Consider the following 17,985-nt stretch of genomic DNA (forward strand, 5'->3'; position numbering starts at 1 on the left):
TAGTTTATATTAGTTCATAATGCACTAACTAATGTTACCATACACCGCTTTTAATTTTAAAACATATTAGTATATGTTAAAATTAACATTAAACAAGATTAATAAGTGCTTGTTCATTGTAAGTTCATGTTAACTAAAGTAGTTAATATCTTGGTTACAAATGTAACTTTGGTTCCCTGAAAGAAGGTAATGAGATGCTGCATCAGTAGCTGATGCTATGCGAACTCCTCCCAGAAGTGACAATCTCTGAAGCTCCTATAGAACTACAGCAATTTATTGGCAGATAGCACTTGACACTCTGCCTCTTTTGCGCGTGTCATCGCAGGCATACTCGGCGCTATTTCATCATAATTTTTGACTAAAGGGAGGAGCTATCTCAGTCCCTAAACAACAAGAAATCAATAGTGCAGCAAAGCTATGCAGCGTCTCCTTCCCTCCTTTTAGGGAACCAAGGTTACATTTGTAACTGAGATGTTTCCTTTTAAGTCAGTCTCTCGACACTGCGTCAGTAACTGATGCAATGGAAATTGTATACCATAATGCAGTGCTACTGATTTAGATGCAACAGAACAATGCTCACTAGCCAAAAGTGTAGTAAAAACTCATCATCGCATCAGAAACACTACAAGCAATGACACTAGCTAGGGCTGGGTTTCTCAAAAGCATCACAAGCTTAAGTTGATTGTAGAGACCAGTGCTGCCAATCTACTTGGGCTTACAATGTTTTTGGGAAACACAGCCCAGTCTGGGTAGTCAAACATTGACATATTAACATCCTTCGCAGTCAAAATCTGGGATTAGAGGGAGGAAACGTCCAGGTTATAGAACCTGGCAAAGGAGTTAGGGGGAAGCTCAGCCTGCTGCCAGACAGATGTCTTCTAGAGACACTCCTTTCGCCCAAGCCCAGGAGAAGCCACACTCCTGATAGAATGAGCTTTTGATGTGCTTTGTTTTCAGTCAATGTACATGCGTAATGCCATCACGGGGTCTTTTAGCCTCGTCGGTCTTGAACGGAGGTGGAGAGAATGCTTACAGAGAGACAACCCGAGCCCTTAAAATAGTGGCAAAAACCTAAAAAAAAAGTCCAGTCCAAACTCTAAAGAAGAGTCTTTGACCAACAAGACCTGTAGGTCCCCAACATGTTTTACTGAATCCAACGCAAGCAGTCTTTATTGAGAGAGTGCACAAGATTACTGCATCTAACAGCTCAAAAAGGGGGACCCGTTATCACTTCCAAAAACAGCACTTAGTCCCAGACTGGGACAGTAGCAGGGCCAAGTCATTTCCAGCCGCTCGTGCATCTATGGAAAGAATGGCACCAGCGCTGAAACTCGGAGGCCAACGCGTTTAAAACTATTCATCCAGTCAAGGCTTGAGTAAGAACTTCAAGCCAGTCAGTCTCAGAGGCCACTCTTTCCCATTTTCCCGCTTGCCGGGAGAAATTACAGTAAACACCTCACCTGAGCGTGACGTCTCACTATTGAAAAGTATTGCTCACATCATCTCCACTACCAAACATGATCGATCGTAGGCAGCGTGCCAGAGCGGGCTGCAGATCGTTAAGGGCAAACTGTAGCCGCTTGAGATGTAGAAGAGGACAGATGCGAGCCCTAAGCTGGCGACAAATCATCCTGAAACTCTCTATATCTTGTCCTCGCTTATGCGGCCCCTCGGGAACCACAGAGGTCAGATATCGGGAGGAGAGGGGACTGGCATTAACTTTCTGAAGAAAGCAAGCCTAGAGCAAAGCGAACACATTCAATCTCAGCGAGTGCTGCTTCAGTGTGGGCTTGTTCCAGGCAAACAAACAGCGCTTGTGTCTGACAGAGGGATAAATCACTTGTAAAACACTAAATGCCATTGTAAAAATGCCATCTTGAAAAAGACGCTTCAATACAATAGCAAATAAACCATAGTGCAAAGGATACGCTTATCATGGTAAGCACAACAGGGAGATAAATAATCCACTGGCTGTTTAGAAGTGCAGGTCAAGATGACGAAGCGATGAGTCGGGCTAGCAGAGTATGGGAGATGTAATAGGGACCCTTAAGGAGAAAATGTCTGATGAAATGGTGCTGTGCTCCAGTTTAAATGCTCACAATGATGTGTGTAAGGGGCAGAGTGTCAAGCATCATCGGCCAATAGATTGGAGTGATTCTATATGGGCTTCAGGAGTTCCCACAGCATCAGAATCTAATGCAGTGTCAATAGACTGACTTGAAAAGTGTTACCAAAATATTTAAAAATGACATAAACAAAAATTCTCCCATTTTTCTTCCCAATTTGGCATGCCCAATTCCTAACTCACTCTAAGTCCTCATCGTGGTGTATTGACTCACCTCAATCTGGGGGGCGGAGGACGAATCTCAGTTGCCTCCGCGTCTGAAACCATCGATCCGCGCATCTTATCACGTGGCTTGTTGAGCGCACTACTGCGGAGACTTAGCACGTGTGGAGGCTCACACTATTCTCTGCGGCATCCACACACAACTCGCCACGAGCCCCACCGAGAGCGAGAACCACATTATAGCGACCATGAGGAGGTTAACCCAACGTGACTCAACCTACCCTAACAACCGGGCCAATTGGTTGCTTAGGAAGCCTGACTGGAGTCACTGTGCACGCCCTGGATTAGAACTCACTACTCCAAGTGTGGTATTCAGCGTCTTGCTGAGCTACCCAGGCCCCCTACCATAATATTCAATTATTAAAGAAATACACAAGAAATGTAGAATTTGCTCAGTATGCAAAAAGCATAATTAATAGAATGTATAAAGACTTTTACATAATGGGAACATGGAGTATTGTTGTCAGAAGAACTGGATGTATGTAGAGGAGTTTAAAAGGTCAAGAAGAGTGACAGATTATATTTAATCAAGAGCATTTATATGAAATAGCTATATTTAACAGATTAGTGAATTCAAATCCCGACAAGATGTTTGGTCAATTCAGTTTTATTGTTTATCGTTGTCTATGATTCAACAAATTTTCTGCTCCGATTCAGCTGATAGACAGACAAACACTGGTAGCTGATAGCAAATGAACTGAACTGCAAATGAAGCCTCTGTGTTGCACCCATTACAAGCTAATCTACTTCGAGAGGGGACTGCATGACTTTCACAGGGTGATATGAAAATGTCTTTCCTCTTATTCATTTGGTAACTTCCTCTTTCTCTGAGCCGATGTGCACAAATGTGAAGCAGTCAAGTTGAGAGTGTTGTTGACTGAAGTCTGAATTTTGAATTCAAAATTTTATTGAATTCAGAGAGCAATATTTTCCATCAAATGAAGCTACAATACTCTTGACCTGTGCTTACATACACTGGGACTTAAAAACGAAATTCTTCATCACCATGCTGAAGCCGTTTCACATCTTAAAGCAGTTTGGAAATGGGGGGAAGTAAGTACTCGCATGTGTTGATTTCGTACTGTTTGTGGTGTTAGACAATGTGTGACCAACGTGTGAATATTTTCTATTGTAAATTCAAACAGTTGAATATTAGAACATTTTTGGTCTTATAGGTTCATAGTGTCTTTCTGGACAATGCAGCAAAACCTGATTCCTACATTGTATTGCTTACCTGTTGCTGTTTATTACTGTATGTGACATTAGAATTAATTGGCATGTCAAAGCAAGTTTATCTACCAGAAAAGGCTGAGCACTTCTCTCCTACATGAGAGTGACAGTTACATTTCTCTTGGTCTTTCCATTGTTCAAACATAAAGACAGTACAAGCGTTGGTGTTTGGTTTCGCACACACACACACACAAAAAAAGGCAATAAAAACAATGTGCACCAGTATTAGGTTTTTAATCTTTCATGTGCATGGCTTAAAGTATGTTCTTTGAAAAAATATTTCAGGAATATTTACAAAGTTCATCATTATGTAGAGTCTAAAATGATTGACAGTGATTAGGTGATTTTCTTGAATAACATTGTTATAAAAGGTGTCACTTCTTAGTTGCTGATGATAAAGAGCACATCTGCAAGTTGCACTGCACAAGGTGCTAGTTTTGCAACCCGCTCTGATATGACATTAACTGGAAATTAATAGACTTCTCAACTCAAGGCCCAAAGCAAAGACAATACCGCATTGATAAGACTTTGTGTGACAAAACGTACGCCACATATGACTTATTCTAGCTGAAGTTACAAAGAAGTTAATGGTAAAATACCCAGCAATAACTGTGCCAATCAAACATATTGAAAGGCCATCATCCATGTGTTAATATATTGAGTGTGGATTGTATATGAATAAAGTAATTTCTCTTTTATACTAACCTCAGACTAACATTTGATTTCATAAGAGACATTTGATGCAATTGAACATAGAAGTTAAATTACTTTTAATCTCTCTCAGTAATTATTTGACACGCTGGAGTTTACATGGTTATTTGGTTTGTACATCTTCTCATAATTGTATAACACAGGAATTGCACAATGGATTGCTATGTTAAAGTGGTTAAAAGAGAGAGTTTAAAATGGATTTGTGCTTTAGCTAACAGTCCACTTCCCTTCTTCTCACTTTGGTCTGTTTCCTACAGCAGCCTTGGCTCTCTAATTTTAGTTTTGGCTGCTTTGGTCACAGTAAAGAAGCAACCTATTCCTCTTTAGTACATCTTTTGCTGTGTATAAATGTTTTTTTTTTTTGAGAATTAAATATTCATTAAAATTGTATACACTTACAATCTGATTACATAACTCTATTAGTCAAATTTGATTTTAGAACAGAAAGGTGCTATTCATTTTTTTAATTATTATTATTGGATGGAAGTAACCATCTACATTATGTCAGTAATCTGTAAGTGTTGTGTTTTTGGACTGTAGGTCACAAGATGCAACTGACCTTCTCTCAGAGGATCTGGTTTTGGTTAGTTGTTTTCACCACTACACCTTTACACCTTAAAGCTGAAGTGTGTAATTTCTGCTCCAGTGGCATCACTAAACAGAATGGCAGAAATACAGATTGTTTCAAGCAGGTTTCCCGAAACACTCCCCCGTCTGCCGGTGGTCATCAAACAAATAGTCCTGCCCCAAATTCACACCAGTGGTTGAGCCAAAGAGTGCATTTACATGCACACGAATACACTGATAACAACCAAATATCCAACAACACAACAAAAACTCTTTATTATGAGATTTTAAATCATCTGATTATTCTCTACTTTTGATGTCAAAATGTATACAGGGATTCTCACAACATGTGCGCATATTGGATAGGCCTGTAAAAACTCTGTTACAGGTGTTTGCATGCTATGCAAAACCGGGGCAATGGGCTAGAATCTGTGTGTGCCTGTTGGTTTAAGCTTACGTTTACACCCTATAAGCCTGATAAGGAAAAGCCTTCAATAGCATTTACAGGCCACACGCTGATTTTTAAACATAATCGGTGCAAGATTGTGCATATAAACGTGTAAATGTTTGATGTGTCGGGCAGTCAGGGTGCTCATACAAACAGAATAATGTTTTGATAATGCCACAGTGTTTACACTTTTCACAAAATCAACCTACAAATGGCTTACTTACACCACCCTACCAAGCCAAAATACAGTAACTATGCTAACCCTGGAAGTGAGAAAATGGCTTCACTGGTTTTTGATTTTCCAGCCAAATGTGGATTGTAAAAGAAGCCTCTACTCTGTTTTCTTTGAATGTAAGTAGTTGAGCCAAACCTGTCTGTCAGAGTACACATAGCCATTTATAACTTTTTTGACAGTGTGTAGTACTTTCGATTTTCCTTTGCAGGGCAGTATAGAGATGTCTGCATATTAAGCTAGGAGAAAATATTTAAAAATTGAAAACAATTACAGACTTCAGCTTTAACTGCTGATGACTTTGCTAATCCACTGCTTTTTAGGTACACTATGTGTGCTTACAGTACAAATACAGTGTTGATGAACTTGGATAAATGTCTCATTTTCTTTTGCTTTAAGGTGGAACAGCGTGTGGAGCCAGCCAGGAGAGCTGCCCAGATCATCCATAAGAAGTTGGTAGGCTGCCTGCAGAGTCAGCTGGGACTGGACTCAGAGAGACGGATAGTAAGCTAACCTCCTATTTAATCATGGATTGTAAGTGTGTTGGCACAGATTTTGAAGAAGATTACCATGCGCTGTATATGAGAAATGAGTAACGTTCAGGAAGACAAATGAAATGGTCATATGATAAAATGCTTTGCCTGTGGCTATGAAGATCTTCTACATGGACCACCATCACTGTGGATGGAAAGGGGATTTTTTTCCCAACATTATCTTGGCTTACTATTTTGTTAAGAAACATAATTCCAAATTGCTCCAGAGATGATGGAGCATTCAGATTGCTGAATCTGTCTTTTGAGGTTCTCGCTTTGTCTGTGTATGAAGAACTGTGTCTGGTTAAAGAATCAGGATATGCGTTCACCAGGAGTTACTTTTTTTTTTTTTTTTTTTGCTTTTCAGGGGTGTATTATACAGACCTTAATTTTCTTCTTATTCCTCAAAAGAAATGTAAATAATCACTATTTTCAATCAGATTCCAGAAACTTTTCCCCATCTTTCATTGGTTGTACAAACAGATATTCCAACCCAAAACTCATACCATTGGTTTAGCCAGTGTTGCTGTTTAGGACTGGACAGAGGAATATTTTAAAGCGCCACAGAGCCACAGTTACACTTTTAGGTGAAACCAACCTACAAATGGCTGACTTATAGTTGAACCTGCATATTAGGCTGAGATACAATTAATAACTCAGCAAATTACACATCATATTTAAAAAAGGATTACATAAAATATAAAATAAAAAAAACCCTGCTCCATTTCTCTGGTTTTTGTTAATTTTTTCTCTCATTCATCTTCCGTTCACCCTTGTCTTGTCACTTGGAGAAAGGGAAAATTGAATTGCACATGATACCCATGTAAACTAATATAAATAAACAGGAGAAAAGTGGAAGTATTGGAAAACATGCCATAGCACTCACTTTTCTCATTCATACTTTTCCTCATTTACAGAAAAAGTTACCCCTCATGATGCTGTCTGTCAGTATGGCTGAGAGCTTTAAAGATTTTGATGGTGAATCTTCCATTAGGTAAGTATTTTAATTGACACAAATGGTGAATAGCCTCATGACAAGTATTCTATCATGATACTTGTAAAAAGATTTGATTTACTGTTAGCAGATTTAAGGCTAAATGCCACAATACATTTGCCTTAGAAATGCTCTCTTGTGAATAAAAATGATCAAGTTTCTAAGCACACCCGGTCTTGCCTTCCTGCAGAAAGGTTCTGGAAATGTGCTGCTTCATGCAAAATTTTCTGGCGCGGACTTTGGCTGACTTTGAGATGAAGTTGGAGAAAGAAGTTCTAGTGCCTCTTAATAAGCTCAGTGAGGTAGCTCCTTTCTAACTACCAAACATAACATATAACCTGTTGGAAAAAAAACAATATTCCTCATCTTTACCAATGTTATCCATGCAGGAAGACCTCCCAGAGATCCTGAAAAACAAGAAACAGTTTGCTAAACTTACAACAGACTGGAATAATGCTCGCATCAGGTGAACATTTTGCCATTTTCACATAACCAAAACCAGTCGATGACTGTAGAGTTCTTTTAGTCAACATTCCCATACCAGTTTAAGTCAAAAGCTCTTTGAACACAAGTTTGCATCCTTCGTTCATGAGGAACAATATCATTGTGTTACAGTGTTATGTATATTGTTCACAATCTGTGCATATTTTATTTCTCCTTTATACACTTTTACTTTTAGATCTCAAACCAGCACAGGTCCACAGGCTAAGCAGGACGGCCTAAGAGAAGATCTAGAGGAGGCCTGGAGGAGACTTGAATCCATCAAGGTTAAACAAGCCAAAACACTATACCTTTTAATGCTTTGTCCAGCTAGATGATCTTTACAGCTAGAAACACAGACTGGAAATTAAATTTCATATTTTGTTAGCCTGTCAGCTGTGGCCTAGTGCACATGCTCTGACACGCTTATGCGGTTGACATGAGTTTCAAACTGGCCATCTATGTATTTGATCAATTCCCCATTCTTTGCCCCGTCATTTACGATCAACTCTTTACTGTCCTGTGAATGAAAGGGCCAAGAAAAGCATGTAATGTACAGTGAAAAAGCTTATCTGAACAAACTTGAAAGGGTTTGCTAAGAAATCCCATCAGGTTTCGCTATTACTATCTGAGGCCTCTATGAGTTTATGGAACGTACAGGATATAAATTAAATAATACATTTTCTTTCTTGCAGGATCAGTACTCTGCAGACCTCTATCATTTTGCCACTAAAGAGGATGAGTATGCCAGCTACTTCATTCGTGTGAGTCCCTAATATATGTCTTCATTATAGTAATAAGTAATGTGCATAATCCACAGATAAATGGACCTCTAACTGTTACTTTCTGACAGCTTTTAGATCTGCAAGCTGAATATCACAAGGTCTCATATGAATTCCTGGAGAAAAATATAACCGAGCTCAAAGAGAGCCACAGCAACACAGGTGAGCAGAGCATGTTAAGCAGTGATTTAAACACCTAATTAAGAGTCATTTATGGTGGGGACGGGTGGGACATCCCCCCACCACTTTTGGCCATGGTTGATTTTGTCTCCACCACATGGCAGGGATGTATCATTCTTGAGCAGGAGTTTCCAGTTTGTTTGTGTGTTATAATATGTTATGATCCATCACTGGAAAATGTGTTATACTGAATATTCATTTAATGCTGATCCATAAATTTATCCACTAACCTACAAAATCCCAGGACCCAAAGTGGCAGATGTAAGAATTAAGTTGTCAAATAAAGCATTTTGCAAGTTCATTTGAGCACTTTAATTGTTCAGCAGTGGTTAGGGTAATAGAGCAATGATCAATTCACTGTATTATTGTCTAATCCCGGTAAAGAGACTTTGTTTTATGTCAAAAATCACAGATCAATGCTATTAAAATTGTTGTTTAAATGATTTTTAGACATTTTGTTTTTTTGACATTAACAATTTTCATAACAATGACTTAATGTCAATAGTTATGATTCCATCCAAGTTGCGAATTTAATTTAAGTGAAACAAACAAACAATATGCGAATAAAGCCGCATTTCTATCCCATGTGTTCAAAAGAACAAAATCATCACTTACAGAGAAATTGTAAAGAACTGTAAAGAACTTTGTCTCATGTCTGGGAGCGACAGCGCATCACACCGTTCGGGGAGTGGTGTGCGCGTTCCTCCATCCTTATGACTTTACCATGCGGATCTATAAGATACTTTTCAAAAGTGTCAATAAACCTACTCTTCAGCACAGTTCAAGTTTGTATCCAACATATTTGCACTACAAACTCTATGCAGGCTTTGGATTTTCAGGACACCATTATTTGCTCTGGATGACCAGAGCAACATTTCAGATGTGATGATTGGTCTGCTGGTTAGTCCAGTTATGAACGAGTTATTCAGTCACATTACTTTTTTGATACGTATCTTGTATTCCTAATGAATTCAGTAGGAGTTTATTCAGTAAATGTGTTTCCATCATAGTTTATGCACATTTCTTCTTATCTAATAAAAAATATATCCACCAAGTCAGCGTATACGTTTTTTATGTGCACTTTTGAGATTTTATTTGTATCTTAGTAATAATAATAATAATTCCTTACATTTATATAGCACTTTTCTAGGCACTCAAAGTGCTTTACATAGTATAGGGGGAATCTCCTCAACAACCACCAGTGTGAAGCATCCACCTGGATGATGCAACGGCAGCCATAGTGCGCCAGAACACCCACCACACTAGCTATTGGTGGAGAGGAGAGTACAGTGATGTAGTCAATTCAAGGATGGAGATTATTAGGGGGCCATGAAAGATAAGGGCCAATGGGGGGAATTTGGCCAGCACACCGGGGTTACACCCCTACTCTTTATGAGAATTGCCCTGGGATTTGTAATGACCACCAGAGTCAGGACCTCAGTTTAACGTCACATCCAAAAGACGGTGCTTTTTTACAGTATAGTGTCCCCATCACTATACTGGGGCATTAGGACCCACACAGACCACAGGGTGAGCACCCCTTGTTGGCCTCCCTAATACCACTTCCAGCAGCAACCTTAGTTTTCCCCAGGAGGTCTCCCATCCAGGTACTGGCCAAGCTCAACCCTGCTTAGCTTTAGTGGGCAACCAGGCGAGAGCTGCAGGGTGATATGACTGCTGGCAAGTGTTTCAATCCAGCAATATCCCACAATTTGCATAAAAATATGTAAATGGCAACCCAGCTATTGCCAGATTAATTTTGGAGGCAGTAGCCTTTAAAGGATTTCTTTTCTTTTTTCACCTTTTCTCCCCAATTTGGAATGCCCAATTCCCAATGCGCTCTAGGTCCTCGTGGTGGCGTAGTGACTCACCTAAATCCAGGTGGTGGAGGATGAATCTCAGTTGCCTCTGTGTCTGAGACAGTCAGTCCGTGCATCTTATCACGTGGTGTGTTGAGCGCGTTACAGCAGAGATGTAGCGCGTGTGGAGCCTCACACTATTCTCCGCGGCATCCACGCACAACTCGCAGCTCACCACGTGCCCCACAGAGTGCGAGAACCACATTATAGCGACCACGAGGAGGTTAACCCAACATGACTCTACCCACCCTATCAACCGGGCCAATTGGTTGCTTAGGAAGCCTGACTGGAGTAACTCAGCACGCCCTGGATTCGAACTTGCGACTCAGGTGTGGTAGTCAGCGTCTTTACTTGCTGAGCTACCCAGGCTCCCTAAAGGATTTTTTATTATTTCAAAATATAGTTTACAATATAGGCATATGTTCCTTCGCAATTATGTGAATTGTAGAGGTGAAATTTGCCTTCATAAAACAGCCTGGCACTTTCGAGTTCCAAGTTGTTGCATCATTTGGGCCAGTGTTGTAAAAATATGTGGACAGAAACCCAGCTGTTGTTCACATTTCAGTTTTAACTTGGAAATGTGCAAATACTCTACTACAGTGTTGATTTTTGGATTAATACATCACATAGACTATTTATCTATCTAAACAGAAAAAGATCATGTTAAATTATTTATAAATTATTCATATCCATAAGCCTTTGCCATATTGTGACATCATCACCCCTCCCCCACTGTCCCCACCACTTTTTTTTTTACAAACAAAGTGACACCCCTGATCATATGTTTTCACATCTTCAAAGAGTGTATTTTTCTGTTAAATTATAAAACCCCAAGTGACTACAACAGAAAAGAAGGTATTTGGAGAGCCTCTGCTGTCTCACCTTCAGAGCTGTGGGCGAAAGATTGCTGTTCCCATTGAGGAGTGTGTAAGCATGCTGCTTCGTACAGGACTCAGAGAAGAGGTGAGCGTTTGCCTTGCCCACACACACATATTTAAATGCAATTGACCACATATGCACCTCTGCACCGACACACTCAAATAACTGCACACCCACATAACTGCACGCATATCACAACCCTTTTTTTTTTCTTCTTTTGTTCATGTCCTTTGTTTTGCTTGTCGACTCTCATCTTCACTATTTCTCACTATCTGTCTTAACAACTATCATCTAGGGGTTGTTCAGGCTAGCAGCTGCTGCATCTGATGTATCATTCTTGAGCAGGAGTTTCCAGTTTGTGTGTGTGTGTTATAATATGTTATGATCCATCATTGGAAAATGTGTTATTCTTAATATTCATTTAATGCTGATCCATAAATTTATCCACTAACCTAAAAAAATCCCAGGACCCAAAGTGGCAGAAATTTAGTTGTCAAATAAAAAATGTTGCAAGTTCATTTGAGCACTTGAATTGTTCAGCAATGGTTAGGGTTAGGTTAGGGTCATAGAGCAATGATGAAATCACTGTATTATTGTCTAATCACTGTAAGGAAACTCACAGCTCCGTGCTATTAAAATTGTTGTTTACTCACACAAATAACTGCACATACAATAACTGCACGGCAAATATCACAACCCTTTTTTTTCTTTTGTTCATGTCCTTTGTTTTGCTTTTCGTCTCTAATCTTCACTATCTTTCACTATCTGTCTTAACAACTGTCATCTAGGGGTTGTTCAGGCTAGCAGCTGCTGCGTCTGTTGTAAAAAAACTGAAGAGCTGTCTGGATTCCGGGATGGTCGACCAAAATGAGTTCAGCACTGACCCTCATGCTGTGGCAGGTGAAAGGCCATAATTTGCATTAACTTTTTAAATTTGATTAACTTAAAGTTTCACTCAGTAAATTGTTCACCATAAAAAAAAATTTTTAAAAAGTAAAAAAAATGAATAACACTTTTGAAAAATATGTTTAAAATCATGTACACTCACATAAGATGTAGACTTGGAGCCAACATGTTGAGATCGCATGACCAGCCGAGTCCTACTCACTTAAGGTCATGTAACCTCCCAGTTATTGGACACTTTTGCTCATAGAATAAATGAATAATGTCTGAATAATGTCAAATAGCACATTTGTACAATGGCATCGGTAACTGCATTTATGTGATGCTGCTGCATCCACACCATTCAGTATAAGTCCAGCTGTCATATTGGTCAGCGCAACATAAACAAAAAACTACTGAGTGCACCATTAAAAGGTGCATTTGGTAAGCTTTTAGCTCTGTATTAGTTAATATTTTTAATGTAAAATAACAGGAAGATTTGGGGAGGTGGAAAAAGTGCTTTGAAGGTTACACCCAATGTGGATGCAAAGTGTGGTTGAGGTGACAAACTTCTGCGTATTCAAACAACCCTGATACGTTTTTAGGTTTCTAGGTTTACTATTTTTAGCAAAAAGCTTGGTAAACACAAAATGCAAAGCTTATAAAATGTTATTTATTTCAAATAGTGTGCTCTCTTTGCAGGGGCGCTGAAGTGTTACTTGAGAGAGTTGCCTGAACCACTCATGACCTTTGAACTATATAATGACTGGTTCAAAGCAGCAGGGTAAGTTTGGAGGTTGTGTCTTATTCATTTCCTTATTGATGCTGTTTTCAAGAGGGGAAAACTCCTCAGGTGCTAAGCTTGGAGATATTTTGATTGTCTTATCATTTCTTATGCTGTTAGAGAAAAAGATACAGATGAAAAACTGAAACAGCTACAGATGGCGTTGCAAAAACTTCCCACCGAAAACTATAATAACCTTAGGTACAGTAGATTTTCTTTCAAGCTTTTAAAGGAATATTTCACACCCTCCAAAAAAACAAAAAACAAACAAAAAAGAATTTGAGGAATTTTCATGCAGTTTTCTTAGCATACAATGACAGTTCATAGTGACCACATCTGTCAAGCTCCAAAAAGGACACAAAACAACAACAAAAACATTACAATTGTCCACTATATTCCACATATTTCGGTTGTTATTTACTCCTCTGCAGCTAGCAAACATTACTTTCCATTCCACATATTCAAACTGGCATTTCCATGTGCCATTACGACACACACAAGTACAAATGACGCTTTGGCATAAGTGACATCAAAACGGATATGGTACATCTTATTTTAATCTTAATGTGGATGCAAATGAGATTTTAGAGGTTATCAGTGAATAACAGCTTTAATTTGATCTGTTCTTCACACAGAGCTATTGTATGGCTTTAAAAGCACATAAGTTATATGGACTACCGTTATGGTGCCTTTCTGGCAATTTTTTTTTTATTTATTTTTTTTGTCCTTTTTGGAGTTTGACAGACATGGCCACTATGAACTGGCATTACTCTTTGTGTGTTCCACGATATTAGTGTAAGTAATGACATTAACATTTTTTTGTAAACTATAACTTTGATGTTCATATTCACTCTACACTTCTGCTCACTGTCGACCTATCCCTTTTTATCTCTTTCTGTCAGGTACCTTGTGCAGTTTCTCTCACACTTGTCAGAACAGCAAGCAGTGAATAAAATGACACCCAGTAACATTGCCATAGTGCTTGGGCCTAATCTACTGTGGCCTCGCTGTGAGGGGTCAGTCTAGCACACACATACACACAAGTTTTCTCAAACACAAAAGACCACCTGGACTTTTCAACTATGCATTTAGAACTTTGTATATCCTATTACTGTTTATCCCTCTGCATTTCTCCATTTTAGAGAGACTTCCTTGCTGGACATGGCATCTGCTTCTTCAGTGCAAGTTGTGACTATCATAGAGCCACTTATACAGTATTCCAAGAGCCTCTTCCCTGAAGGTGCTGCAATATTACTGTTATATGCTGATAAACTACTGTTTATAATGACATGAGAACAGCCATTTATTTCCTGAAAGGGACAGTTCATGCAAAAATGAAAACTGTATCATCATTGTAACAGTTAAATGTCGGGCAATGAGGAGGCGGGAACCGGCTAAACAGTCAAAGTAATATAATGTAAAATGAAAACATAAAGAAAAAAACATAACACACACGGCAGCTGCGTGTGGCTCTATCTCTCTCCCGAACTGCGGCATCCGGCTGCCTTTATCCCTCTCCTCGGCTTATTAGCCCGACTGGGGGCCCGCTCCTCCTCGTCACACTCCTCCCTCCTTTGCCTCAGGCCGGGGAACCCCCAGCATGATGTACATCCCCCCCCCCCCCCATAGCTGGGGGGGGAGGGGGAGAGAGAGGAGAGGGAAAGGGCGAGGTGGAGCGACAGTGAGAGAGAGAGAAAGAGAGAGGAGATAGAGAGAAAAATAAAATTACTCGCCTGTTCCCAGACATGCCGTCGCCTGGTTCTCGACCACTCCTCCACCCTCTGGCGGACGACAGCCGCTCCTCCTCGGGCGGACAGCAGCGAGTCCTCCGGCCCCTGGCGGATGGAACGCCCCTCCGCGTTCTGGCAGCTGGTAGCGAGCCCCTCCTCCCCTCGCGGATGGTGGACGTTCAGGCAGCCGGCAGCGGCAACTCCGTAACCCTGCAGACGGCTGCGGCTGCTCCTTTCGGCGGACGGCAGTGGCGAGGACTCCATGACAGCGCATCCCTCCTCCTTCCCGGGTTTCAGCACCAATGTAACAGGAGGCGGGAACCGGCATCGTTTACTCACCTTTATATTGTTTCAAGTTTTTTTTCCCCCTTGAATAGAACTCAAAAAGGATAAAGTTAGCAAAATATCCAAGCTGCTCTTTTACATACAATGACAGTGGATGGGGACTAGGGGCTGTCAAGCTCTAAAAATGACAAAAAAGCACCATAAAAGTAGACCATATGACGTGTACAATATATTTCAAGTCTGCTGAAGCAATACAATAGCTTTGAGTGAGGAACAGACCAAAATCTTGGCCATTCACTGTCATTGTATAGTATCAAAACAGTATTCTGCTAGTAACTTCTGTTCCACAGAAGAAAGGGGTTGGAAATGACATGATGAGGATGTGTAAATTATTGTAGAATTTTCATTTTTGGGTGAACTATCCTTTTCATTTCCCCACAAACTGCAGCTAACAGAGTAACAAAATGTTTATTTTTAGAAGCTGATTTTGAGATGCGAGAGCCACCTGCAAGTCCAGATTTGAACGATCTGATCGCGACAATATCCCAGAGATCTCTTTGTGACAGTGTCTTTGCTCCTTCCCTCTCTGGCCAATCATCCCTCTCAAAAACTGACAGGTACTGAGCCTTTTTCAGTCGTTGCTGAGGTCAAGATTCTCTACTAACCAACCAGATTTTAAACCATAAATGAATTTGAATGCATAAACTGTGAGGTCTGTAAATGTAGAAAAGGATCAGATTTTATTGTATTAATTTGGGCATGCTTCTTTTCCTATTTCAGCTCAGCATCATCTGAGGACTTTGGGGCGACACTGCTTGTTAAAAATACCCAGGTGAACCGTGATGCTATTGTGGGAGACAACAATGATTCTGATCCAGTAGCTCAGCCACCTACTCAGAATTACATCCCCACTCCTCTTCCCCGTTATACTCCTGTTAATGCCCAGTCCCAGAGCCAAAACCAGGCTATGACACAATGCTCCAGCCAGCTAGAGCCTACTCAGGAGTTGCCTTCCCAGTCCCAGGAGCCCACTTTGAAGATCACTGCTCCTTATAAATGTATGTGGCCATTTCAGGGTCCCCACACCTTTTGACCAATATACAGTATTTCCAATCATAACTGGATAAAGATTTTTAAAAATCATTTTATTGAAATTGCACTATAATTTCCAGCTAGTTGAATTTTTTAACTCCCAGAAAATGTATGTTCACTATAGAAATTTCCTATAATTTTTTTCCATTTTATAAGAGATAGTTCACCCAAAAATATTATTTACTCGCTTTTATGCCATCTCAAACTTGTATAGGACTTTTTTTTCTTCTGTGGAACACAAAGATATTTTAAAGCATGTATGATGTTTTGTCCACACAGTGTAAGCCAATGGGGTCCAAATCCTTTAAAAGGATCCTTCAAAAGGACATAAAGGCAGCATTAATTTGAGTGGTTTAGTCCATGTCTTCTGAAGCGATACGATCGCATTGGGTGAGAAACAGACTGAAATTGAAGTCCTTATTCACTATAAATCTTGACATCCACAGTCTCCATGGTGCATTCATGAAAGTATCTTGTGAATGAGTGTGGATTACTTTTATGCTGCTTTTATGTCCTTTCTGTAGCTTGAAGGTTTAGAATCCCACTGACTTACATTGTATTTATTTATTTAGGGATTTTTTTCCCTTTTTCACCCAATTTGGAATGCCCAATTCCCAATGCGCATTTAAGTCCTCGTGGTCGTGTAGTGATTCGCCTCAGTCTGGGTGGCGGAGGACGAAACCCAGCTGCCTCCGCGTCTGAGACCGCCAACCCGCACATCTTATCACGTGGCTTGTTGAGCGCGTTGCCATGGAGACATAGCGCGTGTGGAGGCTTCATGCCATCCACCGCAGCATCCACGCACAACTCACCACAGGCCCCACCGAGAACGAACCACATTATAGCGACCACGAGGAGGTTACCCCATGTGACTCTACCCTCTCTAGCAACCAGGCCAATTTGGTTGCTTAGGAGACCTGGCTGGAGTCACTCAGCATGCCCTGGGATTCGAACTAGCGAGCTAGCGAACTCCAGGGGTGGTAGCCAGCGTCGTTTTTACCACTGACTTACATTGTATGAACAAAAACACATCATGTATCCTTCAAAATATCTTTGTTTGTGGCCCGCGAAAAATATATAGTCATATGAGTTTGAAATGGCATGAGGATGAGTAAATGTTGTGAGAAATATTATTTTTGGGTGAACTATTCATTTGATGTCCATCACTTTTCCAGGTCTGAAAATCACAATTTTAAAATTCCCTGATTTTTTTAAACCCTGCTGTTTATGGATTTTTAAAGCTATTTGTGTGTGGAATTATTGTTGGAGAAGCTGAATTTGCCATTCCTATTCTTTGCATATTACAGCAAGGAGGTCCTTCATTCAACACAAGGCACCAAAACTCGGCAAAGGCCCTTCTGTGAGCCAAGCAGGAGCTTTATCTGTAACCCAGCCACGAGCTTTCCCCGTTCCTCTGCCTAGAGTCTCTGAGGCACAACCACCTCCCTCGACCAAACCTGAAACCACCCATGCTCTATTGCCTGCATTGCCAGAAGGAGGACCACCAAAGAAAACCCAAGGCAGAAGACCAAAAGTCCCTCCTCCCCAACCACCCCAAGCACTGAACAAGCAGCTCTCCTCCCCAGCTCAATGAGTCTTGGAAAGGAAAGACTGGAAAATGCACTTAGAAAAAACAGTCTTTTGTTTTGACAATAAATATCATCTTATAATAGTTTATACTGCATCCTTTGACTTAGGTACAGCATTTTCAGGTTAATGCTTTTAACTATGCAGTCTTTTTAATAAGCATTTTTGTAACACTGGTCTTCCTGTAGTGTTTTGTTGATCTGCTCTAGAGATACATGTTTTCTAAGGGCTGTCACAAACAAATATAACACAATAAACAATCTCGCTTCCTTTGGTCTCGAATGTACTGACACTTCACATGAGCTATTTATGGATAAGCCTTAGTGAATGCTTATTCTGAAGCACCATAATAGGCAAATTATGCTTGCACATGTTCAAAAAAT

The 17,985-nt window shown here is 40.3% G+C and overlaps 1 protein-coding gene across 2 annotated transcripts; it reads left to right on the plus strand.

Moving 5' to 3' along the window:
* Positions 1-3,148: 3,148 nt before the first annotated feature.
* LOC127426965 (SH3 domain-binding protein 1-like) lies at positions 3,149-17,871 on the plus strand. Of its 2 annotated transcripts, XM_051674195.1 has the most exons (18): positions 3,165-3,400; positions 4,829-4,871; positions 5,935-6,039; positions 6,986-7,062; positions 7,253-7,364; positions 7,452-7,528; positions 7,742-7,829; positions 8,238-8,306; positions 8,396-8,486; positions 11,199-11,326; positions 12,031-12,142; positions 12,827-12,908; positions 13,029-13,109; positions 13,811-13,924; positions 14,051-14,148; positions 15,402-15,540; positions 15,704-15,981; positions 17,323-17,871. In XM_051674195.1, the coding sequence occupies exons 1-18, from the start codon at positions 3,354-3,356 to the stop codon at positions 17,607-17,609; spliced, it is 2,028 nt and encodes a 675-aa protein (XP_051530155.1). In that variant the 5' UTR covers positions 3,165-3,353; the 3' UTR covers positions 17,610-17,871. The 2 variants fall into 2 exon arrangements, 1 of the variants encoding a protein (XP_051530155.1); XR_007894881.1 differs by lacking the exon at positions 17,323-17,871 and having other exon boundaries at positions 3,149-3,400; positions 14,652-15,540; positions 15,704-15,713.
* The last annotated feature ends 114 nt before the right edge of the window (positions 17,872-17,985 follow it).

Source organism: Myxocyprinus asiaticus, chromosome 36, assembly GCF_019703515.2.
Source record: "Myxocyprinus asiaticus isolate MX2 ecotype Aquarium Trade chromosome 36, UBuf_Myxa_2, whole genome shotgun sequence".
Taxonomy (NCBI): domain Eukaryota; kingdom Metazoa; phylum Chordata; class Actinopteri; order Cypriniformes; family Catostomidae; genus Myxocyprinus; species Myxocyprinus asiaticus.

What these genes read in the sequence shown, in the direction of transcription:
- LOC127426965 (XM_051674195.1), top strand. Translation starts at nt 3,354, where the DNA reads ATGCTGAAGCCGTTTCACATCTTAAAGCAGTTTGGAAATGGGGGGAA. An exon ending in TCTCAGAGGATCTGGTTTTG is followed by an intron (nt 4,872 to 5,934) that starts GTTAGTTGTTTT and finishes TTTTGCTTTAAG; the next exon opens with GTGGAACAGCGTGTGGAGCC. An exon ending in GACTGGTTCAAAGCAGCAGG is followed by an intron (nt 12,909 to 13,028) that starts GTAAGTTTGGAG and finishes TTATGCTGTTAG; the next exon opens with AGAAAAAGATACAGATGAAA.